Source organism: Alligator mississippiensis, chromosome 3 (genome assembly GCF_030867095.1).
Source record: "Alligator mississippiensis isolate rAllMis1 chromosome 3, rAllMis1, whole genome shotgun sequence".
Lineage (NCBI taxonomy): Eukaryota > Metazoa > Chordata > Crocodylia > Alligatoridae > Alligator > Alligator mississippiensis.
In genome coordinates, this window is record NC_081826.1 from 43,107,705 (window position 1) to 43,123,766 (window position 16,062).

A 16,062-nucleotide genomic window follows, 5' to 3' on the forward strand; every position below is an offset into this window, starting at 1 on the left:
TTAAACTTTGGAAAGCTTACAGTTCAGTAGAAGACAAATTAAACAAAGATAAGGTGGAGAAAGACAAAGGTTTTCAAGAGTAAGACTGAAAAGTTACTTAGATAAGTCACACGCACATCTTGATACAACAGTTTTTGCTTGCTCTCTTTTTAAATTACTGCTATGTTAATTCATTTTAAAGGCACTGTATTCATCCTCTTTACAGACCTAGGTTCTTTTCATCAAGACTCTTATTTTACATGCTCACAAAAGATAAAACCGCTATACTGGAATCAGCTCAGACACCTCTCTGATGAAGCACTTTAAAACAAGACACAGGTGGAACAAAGGGTAGAGCCCATCACCAGCTTGTTAAAATAAAGAAAATTTTTCACCATGTCAGTTCACGGGTGCTCAACTCTCAGCCCGTGGGCCATTTCTGGCCCACAGTGCAGCATCATGAAGCTCACTAGGGTCCCCCAGCCTCAAAAGTTTGATGGCAGACCTGTGGTAGTGTTAATTACTACTCCCCTGCTGCTAAATTTCTAGACCAAATGGCCAGACACCAGGGCCAGACCCAGGCAGAGCACAGCTCAAACCCATTCACTGACCTCACTTTTGACCCGCAGACCAGTCCACACTACTTGCTTGGTTTACAAGGCCAAAAGGCTAAACACCACTGTGTCAGTGTAATAATTCAGCTTGAAATGTACAGGCAATACCTTTTCTCTAGTATATCCAAGTCCCATTTTAAATGTGCAGCAACTTTAAGAGCAAGAAGTTTTAAAATACGGTTTCTCTTGTTATCAGGGGGCGGCTGAACCTGGTTCTGTTCATTCAGTGAAGGTTTGGAAGCCTGTTCCAAGAACTGGATAATCAGTTGAACAGGGGATGGATCTAAAAAAAAAAAAAAACAGGAAAAAAAAACAAAACAAAAGCAACCATTTTTTAAACTTCATTTTTAGAGAAAGACACAAAATACAGCATACTGAAATTTCAAACATGAATGACGTACAAAAAGCAGGCTTTTTGGTAGTATTTTTTTCTTGAAGGCTTCATCTAATTGACTAGAGTTTTGTACTGAACTGATCCACCAAATGAGAACATTTCCACGTAGTTTGAGCCCACAGTCTATCCCCAGTCAGGTCAGAGAAGGGAAACAAACGGGTTAAATATTGATTTTGAACAGGAGTGAATGCCTTCAAGCTCTTATTAAAGCTTCTATATATCATAGTTATAGAATTTAAGGTCATAGAGAATAGGGCTGGAAGGGAAGTCATTTAGTCCAAACCCCTGCCTGACGCAGATCCCTATCCAACCATCTAGGGGTGCACCGCTAGATTTTTTGGGGAGGGCAGGCACATGTGCCTCCAGATGTGTGCAGTGGGGTGGGCTGTAGCCAGGAATGTGTGGGGCTCTTCTTGGCGAGGGCTGGGCTCGGAGCAAGCACCTGCGGGGCTGGGAGGATGCTGCATCCACCCCAAATTTCACCACTGCTCCACTCCCAGTGCTGCTGCTGCCAGCTGCCCAGCGCAGCCCCAGCTTAATGCTCTGCCTCCACCCATGCACCAGGAAGAGCCGGGGCTGCGCCTCACAGCGGTGACACTAGGAGCAGAGTGGCGGTGAAATTTGGGGTGGATGCAGCATTGTCCCAGTGCTGCCAGCACCTGCTCTGAGCCCAGCCCCTGCCACAAAGAGCCTGCCGCACAGATCTGGGGGGCACACGCCCCCCCGTGCCCTCCTAGGATGCAAGCAGCAGCGGGAGCTGCCTTAACCCACAAGCCACAGCTCTGTCCCCCCCGGCCCTCCCCAAGCAGTGCCTTCCCCTGCCCCCTCCCTCACCGCAGGGGGCGTTAATCTGACCCTGCCACGCCCTTCCCCTCCCCTTGCACCACATGGATTTACCAGCTGGAGGCAGTTTTCCACACTGTGTTCCTTGCTGCCTGAGTGCAGCACAGGCATTTATCGGCCAAATTATCGGCCCCATCCTGCCAATACCCGATAGAACCAGTTTTCTTTATATCAGTACTGATCTGATAATCTGACCGATGTATCAGTGCAACTCTACAACCATAATCTAAACTCTATATAAGACTCCCCTCAATTTTGATGCACATAAACCTAACCCTCTAACCTACCACAGCTAAAGCAGGGGAACCATGATATCTAATGTCCCAATTCTATAAAATGTTATCAATATATGCTCAGGAGGTCCTGGGCAAAGGGCCATGCCCCGTGTTACAGAAGAAGGCAAAAACTCCAATTCATACCAATTTGACCACGAGGTAAAATTCCTTCCTGACCCTCAAAATGGCAACTGGTCTGACTCTGAGCAGAGGGGAAGGCTCTCTAGGCTGGAACCTCTGGCTTCGGTCCTAGCACGAGAATCAGCACACCTCAGTCAAAGTGCCCAGTCTTAGCTGTAGATAACACCCAATGCTTCTGCAAAGGCTTAAAAACACCCTGACATGTACAGCAGGAAAAAAGGGGGGAGGTGGGGGAGTGGGAGCAACCAGCAATGCCCAGAAGCAGGGCAAATACCTATGGTAGAAAACAGGCATAGCCACACCTATATCATCCCCAACCAGTGGCTGCCCAGCCTCTCCTGAACACCTCCAGTGTTTAACTTAAAAAAAATTAAAGTTCAATTGTCTTAGTCTCCTTCAGAGACCTCCAAGGAACTTCCTTAATGCAATCTCTGTTGTGCTAACATCCCAGGAAAACACATTTTCCGCATTCTGAACAGATTATTTCGGCACCATATGTTTAAGAGGACACAAGTTCTTGACACAAAATATTTTAATTTAAAATCTTGTTTATGTACAAACTTACCCAAGTCCCTCAGACAACTGTGGGGTTTTACAATGCCAGATAAGTATTTTTAAAAGGGAAATTAATAGTGCCTCCCAGACATTTATTACATAAGGACATAAGAACTGCCAATGGCGACGCGTAGGGCGTGCACATGGGTGCATGTGCAACGCATACGAAAAGGTGCTACCGACAGTCGCCACCCCTCCGCTGCCAACTCCGCCAGCGGTGTCTGTGGGCAAGTCAGCTATCACTGCTGGACGCTGCCGGCAACATCTGTGGGTGGTTGTCAACCCCTGGTTGGCGCTGCCCTCATCACTGCTGACAGTATCGGCAGCGTCTGCAGGAGCTCCCTGTTTACCACCCCCGCGCTCCCACCAGCGCCGCCGTGTCCCCCCAGCTGCCAGGGGCACACATCGTTCGTGAGAACTGCCACCGGCTGGGTCAGACAACAGGCCCATTTTGCCCATTTTCCTGTGTGTCACAGCAGCAGCAGAAAGGGCGAGCAAACTGGGCAAGACCAGGGTTTCCCCCCTGTTCGTCTCTCACTTGCAGCCTCCAGCACTGAAACTTTGTGAAGTCTTAGTTCAGAGGCCGCCCCGCTACTTCCCAAGCTCGATAGCTACCGATGCCATTTTCTTCCCAGAATTTGCCCAATCTCCTTTTTAAATCTAGCTAAACTGTCAGCTTCCCCAGCATCTGCAGCCCCCAGTGCCACCCTCCACTGCCGCGCTGGGTGAACAACTTCCTTTGGTTAGTCTTAACTTGCTGCCTGCTGGTTTCCTTTGATGACCACTTGTTCTTGCAGTGCAAGAGCCAGTTTCAATACATCCCGACTGGCTTTCTCTTCACCCTTAATCCCTCCCACGCCCCCTCAAGCCTCTTGTGTAAACTGAGCGGGCGGCCCGGCAGGGAAGCCCCTCGCTGCTACTTCTTTCCCAGGCGGGGGCCGCACCCGGGCTCGCGCGACCCCCGGCACTGGTTACGTGAAAGCCCCGCTCGGGAGGGAAGAGCTACGCCAGGAACCCGTAAACGCGGGAACCGGCCAGAGCCGACAGGCCCGGGACCCGCGCCCGGGGACAGCGCCGGGCCCGCAGCGGGACGCGGAGAGGAGGCCGGGCGGGCGAAGCGGGACTGACCGGGCGCGGCCTTGCGCAGATGCGTTTCCAGCAGCTCCTCCTCCAGCAGGAACTCGAACCAGGAGGTCTGCGGCGGGGTGCACGGCCGGCTCGACGTGGCCGCCTCCCGGTCTGCTGCCTCTGCGCTCATCCTCCCCCGGGCCCGGCGCCTGCACCCAAGATGGCCGCCAGCGCCCTCGCTGCCCCGAAAGGGGCGGGGTCTCCACTCAGCCCCGCCCCAGCCCTCCTGTGATTGGCCATTTACAGGGAAGCCGGTGAGGGGGTGGGGTATCTGCTTAGCTCCCCCAGTCTGATTGGCCCTTCGGGGAGGCAGGCGGTGGGGCTCGGGGAGGCCCCGCCCCTCCTAGCGCGGAGGGTCAGCGGCTGCTCCCGAGTAGCGGCCTCAGACAGGTGGCCCCTCGTGAGCTGGGGGCGGGCGGAGCAGCGCAGGTTTCTGTCTTGATGGGTTCCCGGCCTCCTCCGAGAGGAAAAAAATGTTCGTCCACAGGCACAGGACAGCGAAACCACGGCGGGCATGAGGGGCGGCAGCATCGGACCCGGTCTGCATCGAGTATCGTTCGTGTAGACGTAGACCCGCCTCTCGCCCGCAGGCGCCCCTGCCGCGCGGCGCGGTGCGGTGCGGTGCGGTGCGGTGCATAGACGGGCACCAGGCAGCCCCACTCCGCGCTCGCAGTTGGTTCTGGAAAGACCAGGCATGAAGCGGAACCGCGTTAAGCGGGGGTTGCCTGTATCACACAAGTAACCACGGGCGGCTGGTGCCTCCTGCGTCTGGGGGAGCACCCGCAGGAGCTGGTGGCAGGGACGGGGCTAGCGAGCACTCGCAGAAGCCTTTGGTGGCGGCAGGGGACGGCCCTGTCAGGAGGGGCACGAGCCCCCGCAATTGCCTATAAGTAACTGGCCAATCCTGCAATAAGTTTAGATCAGCAACACGTTCTCAGTAATGATCACATGATAAATGTGACTTCCCAGCTGTAAAGAGCTAACCAGCTCTGAAGTTAGTACTTGAAAACGCCTAACAACTCTAGAGCTGGTTTCTGTCCAGCTTTAATTTGAATGTATAGCCGGGCCCATTTGAATCTTAGCCTACAGTAAAGCCCAGAAGCGATACTGCTAAATTAGCTTCTTTCCCAGGACAGAATTTACCAATAAGAGAATCATGCAGATCTTTTACTGCATTTCATGCACACAAGCGGCAAGAAGGAGAGGTTAGATATACTGCAGAAAGTTTATCTTTGTTTTCTTTAAATGTACTCAATATCAGATTTTTTTTTTTAAAAAGGAAGGAAGGGGCTGCCTCACTGCAGGTTTTACATTCAGTGGTTTTTCTTACTAACACAGAGTGCCAGTCCTGCCAGTGAAAAAGCAGGCAATGTACTATTTAAAAAAAAAAAAAAAGTAAAAGGATATGCACAGGTGTGCGTGGTAGGAGATAAATAAGGTAAGAACAGGAGACAATTATTGACAAAAGAAACATTTTATTTAACACTTTGAATCTAGCTATGATTTTACATCCCAAAATAAACAGTTTTATGTAAAAAGAGGCTCCTCCACCTGTGAGGATCAACTTGGTAGGAATCAGTTTAATATTAGGGGGAATAAAATAAGTGTCCTGCATGCAAGCATTTAAATTATAGTAATTCATTTCAGCCTACATAATAAAAAAGGTGTTTCATAAAAAGCTATTCCTGTTCTATGAAAGTCCTATGTTTCAAAGTTTTTAAGAAAGCTCACATATTAAAAACCTTTACATTTCTACCTTTAAATAGTGATTTATACAGTTCATATAAAGAGATTCTGTATTCAGATTATCACTGATGGGAAGGGTGAGCAATTCATATTATATTAATTCTGTACTAAGGGCTTGTGTCAATAAGGTATTTAACTGGCTTTGAGACACTTCAGTATCTTGTAAAATACTGAGTAAAGTTCATTTCACAGCAGTGCAAGGGGTTCCTGTTTCCATCTATGAGCACTGATTTGAGTGCTTATAGAGTTCTTTCAACTTGTCAAAATTTGTTCCCCACTTTTGGATGTAATCATAATTTAGATCTTCATCAACATTAGCGGAATCTAAAGAACTAAGGCTCCCTGCTGGAGAACACTGCCCTTCTAAGCAGTAAAAATGAACAGTGTCTGCTGGAAGACTGTCTAGATTGTGATCTGCATCCCACACTATTTGAGAGATGTATTCCCTGAGGTCTGGAATATTGGCATCTACAGAACGAGATTGTTTTCTATGTGGTCGTTCTTGAAGTGAACGTTTCTCTGGACCAGTATGGGTTCTGAAGTGTGGAGCATCAGTTCCTGAGGAGAACTGGGGGCTGTTTTGCAGAGGTTTCTTTAATTCATCTATATCATAAGTATTCTGAAAAAAAAGATAACGCACATATTAAGAGAAATATAAAAGCAGACACCCTATGTAGCAAACCATGGCATTTCTTTAAATCCACAAATGAAACTTAAGGTAACTGGAGTTCTTCATAAGCTGAAGAAAAGAAAGAGATGGCTTGAAAGGGTTATGCCTTCAGATAGAATAAAATTCCTTTAACTACTCAGAGTAGTTGGGTGAAGGCTGCATGCTTTATAAAACATATTATAAGTAAATTAATTCATTCACCTCCAAGCTACCAAGTCTCAAAAGAACAAGTTACATGTGACACAATGGAGCATCTATGCCAAGCTGCAACAAGAAAGGTTAAAGGTATTTCAGGCCCCAAATAATGATATAGGTAGGTGTGTACCTATACGTCTCTAGGATACATTTAAATGTAGTAAAGATTCTTGATAACAAGCATTATGGGCAGCAATGGGATTTCCCTTGGTTCTCCACACTTAAAAGGATGATGGCTTTGAAGCAAGACTTTGAATGAGATGGGAAGAACAAAATTAAGGGAACATTTGACATCACATGTGGCAGAGAGGGGGCTGCTATGGAAAGTTCTACACCCCAGTGAACTCACCAATTTCAATTTTTTTGGAACTGATATATTTTAGTACTAGTTTAGAATCACTCTCTCAAATATAACACCCACTACGTTTCCCTCTAGCGCACTATGGCGACAAAGCTTTGGGGGGCACAAACCATGATACCACAGCTATGTTGCAGTAGCAATCTACTCCCTCAGTATAGTGCACTGCTATGACAACAAAGAAGCTCAAAGTAACCATGCACCATTGGCACAGTGCGGTACGGGCTGTTACTGCACTGTCATTAAGAAAGTGCTATGTGATGGCACAGTTATAATGCTGTTGTAGGGCCACAGACAGACGCATAGACGCATGCACTGTGAAGTAGCTGAGTAGAGTTATGGCTGCATATCAGAAGAGCCAGTTGCAGCAGTGAGGGGTGATGGGAGGAGAAATGATGCAGCATGGGATGCATGGAGGACCAACTAGCCCCTTATCATAGAATACCTGGTACCCACACACAACACTGAACAAGTTGACACTGACAGTAGGTCAAAATAGTTCACAGCAGGTTCAAAATAGCACTTGATTTTCCAGATAAAAATTTTGAACTATTCCAGGTAGCTTTAAACTAATCTAACAGGCCGCCCTGCCCGTATGTCTGTCCACTTCAAGTTTAAAATGAATTTAAAAACTCTTAAGTGTTGCATGTGTCCATACCCATGTCCTAACGGGCTTCACATTTGCAAGCAACTGGCCTTGATTTAGGGTTGTTGCCTAACAACTAAATTTAATCAGCTTCTACCAAACAAGAAACTGCTCAGTTACTTAGATATGGTCTCTAGAAATGTTTTCCCGCTTAAGTATGAAGTCACCCAGAAGGTTCATCTATGAAAGGAAAAAAAAAAAAGGAGAAACCATGTAAACTCATAAATCATTCCATGTCACATTTACCTACAAATTATTTTCGTCTGAATGAAGTCATTTTTTCCTAGGATCCTGAAGCACAATCCAAATAAATGCCATTTCTTTTATTGTTAGTACCCACTTACGGTGCAAGAAGCACCCTCTTCAGTTTCCCTTCTATTTCACAAGTTCTTATACTGTAAGTGCCATGTACTTTAATGCACCGTGAGCCTGCCTTAAGGAGATTAAAATCTAATAAAAATATATGACATGAGAAACAGCTTTTGGGTAGCAAAGAAGAACAAGGTTTATTTAAGCAACATTATCTGGATGCTGTAATCCACAACACACATTTGAAATCTCCCCAGGTGTTTGAAATGATAATTCCTTGCTTTTTCAAGATGACATTTATCTGAAGGGAAGACAAGATAGCCATTTGGGATGGCTAGCTAGCTGTTTTAAATATGGTAGCAATGTTGTTCAATACCTGGTCATGTTCTCCACCTCCTTCCTCATTATAATTGAAGACATTTTCTCTAACATCCTCCCAGCTTTCATGAGTTTCACGAATGTGGTAAATTCCTCCTTTCCGAAACCCTGATGTCCCCCATTGACTCCACACTGTATAGGAGACCAACAGAGCTGGAATATATACAGATATTTGTTATGTGGCATATGCCTTTCTGTGAAACACAATTCAATATGAAAATAATGTGATGAAATTGGTTAGCATTTTAATGCAATGACTGCATTCCCAGATAAAAATGCATTGTTTTATCCCCAGTATCCAATTAAAACAAAAGTATGCTCTTCTGGAAGGTAGTGAATCATTTATACTGTATCTTACATCATAAACTTCATTAAAAGGGTATTTTACTTACCTACAGGAATCCATTAGGACATTTAAATAGAAGGCATTTTGGCCAATCTCTGGCCTTTCACCAGTCCTAAGTAAATAAGATACCCAAAGTAAGTAAAACACTGTTTTAATGAAGATTACAAGCGTACTATCATATGAATCATTACTTTTCTGAGATATGTAACTTTTTCACTGCTAGTATCGCAGGTAATATTTACTTTAAGCAAGAAGTTAAGCAATGGAGTTTAAAGTAGAATTTAGTTATTTTCAGAGTCCTAGATCCAAGGTTATCCTTCAATCTTCTTTAAAACCATTTGAACATCAGCTATTCCTGAACTACAGAAATAAGGAGAAGAGACTATTTACTATCCCCTCTGAAGGAAGAATGTGCTAAGGTGCACCTGTAAGAGCTACCTGTAAGAGCCCAGATCCTAGCAATCCTTCGCTAGGGTCAGAAATAAGTGAGAACATAACACTCCTCCAGCCAATACAAAATGGATGTCACTGTGGTGGTTTCCAAGACCTTCACCAAATTTAAGTTTTTGATTACTATGGGCTTAATATAAAGAATTCATATCACTGCAGAGGGCAAGATGGAGTGATTAGGAATGACCTAAAAGATGCAGCAGAAGAGATAAATGCCTGCCAAAAGGAGTGTCCACAGGGGATGCATACACATGACCAGAGTAAATAGGACTAGATGTGGAAGCAAAGTTCATTCCACAGAAGTCAGTCAGGACCCACTAGGAAATTTCTGCCTAGACTCCTCTGATAGGAAGCCTGATCGAAGTACAGTTTTCACAGAGGAAGGGTGTGTGTTTGTGGGGAGGAGTGCATGTGTAGAGCAGGGAATGGTGGAGGGAGCAGCTTGAATCTGAATGAGGATGCCTATTATGCAGTCCTGGTGGACAGACCACAGATTTTTCCCCACAAAACTGGTACCCTCCATTCATTATTACTGAAGTGACATGCCACCGTTTCAGGATTGCAATGCAGCATAGGGTTAGGAGAAAAATACTTTATTTCCTACCTAAGAAGACAAGGAGACACATGCTGATTGCCAGAATTGAGCCAGAACTGAGTCCCACTGGTCTTCCTGCTTTCACTTGGCTGATTTCACACCATCGTCCTTTGTAACCCTCAGGACATCGACAGACAGCTTTGTCTTGGGACTGTGCCACACAGGTTCCCCCATTCCTACAAGTCCAGTGCCCACAGGGTGAAGTGGCACAGCGTTTGAGCCCCGTAAGGTTATCTGTCACCTGTACTTTGCCAGCCGGGCACCTGCATGATGAAAGTTAAAGGTTCTTATAAGTGGCAGTGGGGCCAAGAATTGCGTTCTGCTTTGTAAATGCTGTGTAGTAAACATTGTTCCTCAATTCCACATGCTGCTTTCACTTGTTTCTTCAAAACAAATAATAAAGGCATTTAAAATAAATCAGAAGACCATGTCACTGAAAGACATGAACACAATGGGCATTCTAGATATTGCCTAGGCTAGTCTGCCCCTTTTTGCTTCACAGCACTGTCATAGCACCCAAGGAAAATGCAAAAAAGCTAGGCAGATACCTCCAAGAGCTTTTCTATAAAAAAGGGAAGCATCCCAGATTACAAACAAGACCAACTCTAGCAGAAGTGTGATACTTTCCTTTCTTCCAAAAGTATGGAATCTACAGAGAGGAAGCTGGCAGGATTCAACGAAGGGTAAACACTTGTGACAGCAACAGTAGTGACTTGGACTTCTGGGTGGAGGATTCTCATCCCCACCCAGTCACTGGTCTTTTTGGGACCTAACTTGGGTAGAAAAAGCATTTGGTACACTTGTGTTCCTTATCTTCTGATACAAAAATGGAAAGATAATTCTTAACAGCAGAGACTCTCCTTTTTTGGCAGCAGCAGGCAGGCTAATTGCCACATGATTCCCAAGCTTTGGAGAGACCCTTGGGATGTCTGCCATAGACATGAATTGAACACAGGAGGAAGTTTTGGACTTGTCCTCACAAAACCCTTTAAAAGCAAAGACTGGTTTGGGGGCCCCTAAGTGCTGAAGGTGACTGATTTCCCCATACCTTCCCCAACCTAATCAGCTGAACTACAGGAAACATTTTAACTGTAATGGACACTTCTACTGGTTTTATGTTTAGTAAAAGCTCCTTTTAAGACATCTGTATTTGGATCCACATGTAACCTAATAGTTTCTCCTCAAAGGCATGATCCAGTTTTCTCTGATTTTAAGTGACTCCAGTGTATAAGCCAGCCCATGTAGGAAATGTGCTTTCAGCATATGACCAGTTGTTACTAATTCTCAGTGTACGGGAATAAGGGACAAAACTTCTCCAAACGACATTTTACTCAAAAGGCCTTTCATTTCCTTCTCACTACTTGGTCTGCTGAATGTTGTTTGAAATGCCACAGAAATCTTATTGTACTCACAAACATAAGATGGATGCCAAAGGATTTAGGGGGAAACAAAGTTTGGTCCAGACAGACGTGCAGAGAAAGGTGTAGAACTGGTTCTTGGGATGCTTTCCCTGGCCAAAAGCTGCAGTAGCAGCAGCAAAAAGTTTCACTGATCGCTGCAGTCTGCTCAGCCTTTGGTAGATAAAGACTGGATCCCAAGAAAACCACCCCACACTGGCAGTGGAAAAATACTAAGTATACCTGCACTCATACTTTCTCCACAAATCTACACAATGCAAAGGACTGTAACAGGGCTGAGTACTGCAGGCATTGGAATGACAACCAATGGTGACGCCTCGGCGCTTCAGAATTAAGCCAAACTCTGTACTTTTGCCATCGACAAGAAGAGGATAACCATTCAATTGGGCATCACAAAGGCAGCCTACATTGCGGCAGAAGAACACAAAGAGAAACATCATGTTAGACAAAAACTCCCTCAAAGCATGAGGATATTACAAAATTAACTGTGGTCTACAAGATATTCAGGATCCTGACCTCAGGAAATGATCCCTTTCCTGTGTATGTGTGTGACAAGGTATTTTAGCAGAATTTGCAGAAATCTGACAAGGCTGAGCCACAAGTGCTTCTGCTATGGCCTCAAACTTGAGCTGGCAACCACATGCCTTAGTTCTTGTGCCACCCCAGCCTCCAGGATACAAGGGAAATATCCTCATGTTTTACCTTAAGATGCCCTTCTCCAAGGACATGTTCCTGTGTGCCCTCCTGCTTGCTGGCCCTTCATGACATCATACTGAGTCTCCTGTGGAGCTTGGAGGCCATCTGTTGCAAAGCAAGAGCCTTGACTAGGTCCCCCCTTCTTCCACTCTGCTACAGTCTGAGTCAGGTGCGCAAGGGGGAACCACCCCAGGGGGCAGTGATTGTTTTCTACTCTGCCAGAAGCTCAATACAATGAAATTCTCACTGGGCTTAGCCCAACCCTGTGATGAACCCTTGAACAAACTACCCCCTCACACTAGGCAATAAATATTTGGATGCATCTGTGACAGGCTAGCTGGTAGTGACTTAGCCCAGGGGTTTTGAAAGGGTAAAAGATGATTGGAGGGCTTGGGATTCCCTTTCCTCACCAATCTGGTAATGATTTTCCCAGGGGCTTTGAAGGGGTAAAAGATGATTGGAGGACTTGGGATTCCCTTTCCTCACCAATCAGGCCCCAGAGACTCACCCTCCATGTACCCTGATTGGCCCCTTGGGTCACCTGGAGGGGGATAAAAGGGACAGCACAGCTGACTCAGGGGAGACCAGCAAGGGACCACAAGGAAGGAGCTTCAAACAGCTGGGCCAGCGGGGTGGGAGCAGTTGTCCCAGAAGAGCCTGAAGGAGTGGGACCTGCAGGCAGCAGTTGGACCCTCAGCAGCGCAGTGTGCAGCCGGCAGGAGAGGCTACCCACTGGGCTCCAGGATTGCCTATGAGAGACTGCAGCCAACAGGAGAGGCTCCCCAGCTCCAGCTAGGATCTGAGCAGCGACCTGAGAGGTTCCCAGCCCTGCTTCCAGCTCCTCCAATAAGAGGCCAGGCAGTTCAATGTGAGGCCAGGGATCCTGGAAAGTCAAGACCCCTAGCAGCTTGGCACAGTACCAGCACTAGTGACTGTGGTAGAGTTTCTGTCCACCACGTGGGATATCTGAGTTCAAGTCCCAGTTGGGATGAGTGAAGTAAGAGGGAGAAATTCTTGTTGCAGTGGAAAGGAGCCATTGTTTTCTCCTCTTCCAGGTACCTAGACCCTATATTCCTTGTTATTTGACATTTTGTATTTTGTGCCTTTTATATTTCACCAACCAGCATTGTTTGTTCTGCTTTTCGTGTTTTATATTTTGTTAACCCTGTCTTTTGTCAACTGGATGAATATGTCCATGATTGTAAGTGTCTAACCTTTGTTGAATCCTGCCCCCTCGGGGCATTGTAGTGTCCCCTATACCCCCTGGTTTATACTGGTTATGTTCCCACTACTGTTCTCTCATTAAAAAGGTATATGGTGAAGTCCCCATTGGTGTTCTGGCTCTGCTCTATACAGGGAGGAGAGTCCCTACACCTCTCACAGTGCTTGTGCACCTGCTTTGATCCCTTCAATTGGAGAGGGGGTACATCTTGGAGTACCACCCGGGTTACACATCTCTTCCTTTTCCCTTAGGACTGGGGGCTGAGGTGGTGTGAAGGCCTCTGGATGGTCCTCCTTCAAGACTTTGGGAGTAGATTGGAACATACGTATTCCTGACTTGTTGTATTTTGTGAGTATCAACACTGGGAGATGTCACAAAACAAAATTTACATCCATAAAAGGGCTGAACATTAACTCTGAATTTCCTGCCATAAGCTCAGATCCTACATTCCAGAGATGCTCTAATCTGTGGTTTTATGGTCTCCAATATTCCTCAGAATGTCATTTCTGTGGTTTCAAATTTCTCTTTAAATTTCCATGTCACCTACCTTGGAAATCACTTTCTGAGTGGTTGGGAAGGCGGTTTCCTAGCACAACACTTGCCAGATCCATCTGAAACCATTTGTCTGTACCCACGAATGCAGTCACTTCATGATCCCCTCCACCATTGTTAACACGCAAGGTAAATTCATTGTTATAGCGCTCCATGGTCAGCAAAACCCACTGGCCATTGTTTATGCGTAATGTGTTCAGCCTCAGAGAGTGTTCTTTGTCCCCCAAGTTGAAGTTAACACCAAAACGTCCATCCACCATCTGCAGGCACAAAGACATGCACATGTTTATGCCAGAAGTGCCTGAGCATTATGTAAAAACACCTAAATTCTAGTCAGTGTAAAGTGCTCTCTAACCCTGCCAAATAGTACTGCTCCAGCTGTGCAAGTATCAGTCCTCAGAGAAAATGGCCATCTTTGAGGAAAAGGCATCTTTAAAAATTCAGAAAATGCACCTGCATAATCACTGTGTTACATGGCAAACTAACAGCAACATCAGAATGGCTTTTTGATAGCTTACCTCTAGTCTGATGTATCCATTTCCATGTGTGGATGCCATACTGAGAAGGGTGCTGAAGGCAATCCGGGTGCGCACCATGAGTTGGATCTGGGTGGTGTGAGCGCTAAGAATGTTTTTCAGATCATAATGAATCCAGCTGTCCCGTCCAAATGCCCACTCTGGGAGAACTGCGTGCAATACATGAAAAATAGTAATTTAATCATCTTAATACTTAGTATTCCCTTAGGTACCTTCACTGTAGAGTGTTGCAGGTTAATTAATCCCAAACATGAACATTTTAGTTCTAAATAAATGCTGACCAGGGCAAAGGATGCTGTGTACAAACACAGATTTTCAAAAAGAAGTAATAGCAAATACAGGAAGTCCTCTCTCAGTGACCCCCCACAGTGCCCAAAGTTTGTGTCCTGCTTGCCCACCCATCATTACTTTACTATTTTAACCAAAGCAAATCAAAAACAATTCTGACATTAGTAGGAGGAAACTTGGCCAATTTCTTCATCATTAACTAGAAGAAATGTTAATGTGGTGCTTTCAGTTACTTCTTGGACCTCTGTTTAAGATTAATTAAACAGAAAAAAAAAATCAGATGGAAGATCCCCCTTGCACTGTTCAGAGCAAGTGTCATTAAAATCAGACAAATGCTGGCACTATAATTCACCAAGCACTAATTTAACCCCTATCCTTTGCGAGTTCATCTATGTTTGCTTTCGGCAGAACTTAATCACAGAATTAATTTGTCCTAGTAAGTAAATTGGCACGCAGTAGGTCTGTAATTTTAAACTTGCAATAAAATAATATGTTAAAGCAAAACTGATCCTAAATTTTTAATCTTTTCTTGTTTTGTTTTCCCATGTGGGGAGGAGAGAAAGGAGACAGGTTTTCTACTTCAAGTATCATCATGGCAAAATGGCCAATTAGGGAGCCAGCTGTGGCACAGCAGGATCCCTAAATGGTATGTGTATGTGTATCATAGCACAGAAGCCCAACAGAGCAGGGCTTAAGGAAGGGACAGAGGAAGAAGATTTAAGTATAGCCTGTCATTTTATGCTTGGTTAAAAACTTGAACGGCACCTTTAGACAGGCACAGAGTAATCGCAGCAGTGGAAGCTTCTGAAAACTTCTCCAGAACGGCTATTTCTCTCTCATAGTCTTGGGCAGCTTCCCAGTGATAGGATCTTGCTGGCTTGTGTAGGTGGTAACCTGCCAGATTTGTACTGCAATGCCTGTAAGCTAATGGGACTGCACTGAGGAGGTGCTAGAGCAGGGTTGGGCAAAGCCTGGCCCGCAGACTGGATCAGGCCTGTGGCAGACTATTTCCCATCAGCCCCTGCTTGTGACACTGTGGGACAGCACAGGACCAGGGCTTCCATGGAGACTGGTAGGGCATGCAGCTGGGTGGGGAGCTGCTCCAGGACTGGGATCTTGCAATGGTGAGCGTGGTCTGGAGCTGGGGCAGAGCTGCAATCTGCCCCAGGCAGGGGCATGAAGGCAGCAGATCATGGTTCTGTCCCGGCTCCGGACCACGCTCTCACCGCTGCAAGATCCCAGCTCTGACCCGGGAGCAGCTCCCCACCCAGCCTTACGCCCTGCCAGCGCTGCTGGGGCGAGTCTCCGCAGATACCCTGGACCCATGCTGGGATTTCCATGGAAACTGGCCCCAGTGACACAGGCAGGGGCTGCTGGGAAATGGAGTCGGGCTGCTGGCTGGATCCACCATCTTTCCCACCCCTGTGCTAGACGTACTCCCTGCTCTTAGTGCCACATCATGCTGTATTCTCTAGGTGCTCAGGGAAACCACCCATGCCCCCCACCTTCTCCTCCTTCCCAAAAAGGGAGATGATTCTTCTCTGAAGGAAAAGCCACACAAGCTGTTTCCCACCCCTCCCTGCATATGAGCAAGCGCTGCCATTACAGGCTCCCGTGCTGATAGCAAGCTAAGGTAAGAAACACTCAAGTACACAGCCACCTGCCTTGTTAATGGACTTTCCTCTCTCCCTCCATTACATGGATAGTTCTCGTGCAGAAAACTAAAGA

General features: G+C 46.1%; 2 protein-coding genes across 2 annotated transcripts in view; both read right to left on the minus strand.

Annotated features, from left to right (window-relative positions):
- INTS8 (integrator complex subunit 8) overlaps positions 1-4,144 on the minus strand; it is a 47,445-nt gene extending 43,301 nt beyond the window's left edge. Inside the window, exons 1-2 of the mRNA XM_006273945.4 lie at positions 3,930-4,144; positions 702-876 (exon numbers count right to left, since the gene is read on the minus strand). Of these exons, the coding sequence (XP_006274007.1) occupies positions 702-876; positions 3,930-4,059 (305 nt within the window). The 5' untranslated portion in view covers positions 4,060-4,144. The remainder of the gene's footprint in view (positions 1-701; positions 877-3,929) is intronic.
- A 1,240-nt stretch (positions 4,145-5,384) lies between these two features.
- Positions 5,385-16,062, minus strand: part of LOC102569725 (neural-cadherin) — a 92,324-nt gene continuing 81,646 nt past the window's right edge. Inside the window, exons 28-33 of the mRNA XM_006273952.4 lie at positions 14,029-14,195; positions 13,506-13,770; positions 11,263-11,443; positions 9,632-9,885; positions 8,230-8,384; positions 5,385-6,294 (exon numbers count right to left, since the gene is read on the minus strand). Of these exons, the coding sequence (XP_006274014.3) occupies positions 5,893-6,294; positions 8,230-8,384; positions 9,632-9,885; positions 11,263-11,443; positions 13,506-13,770; positions 14,029-14,195 (1,424 nt within the window). The 3' untranslated portion in view covers positions 5,385-5,892. The remainder of the gene's footprint in view (positions 6,295-8,229; positions 8,385-9,631; positions 9,886-11,262; positions 11,444-13,505; positions 13,771-14,028; positions 14,196-16,062) is intronic.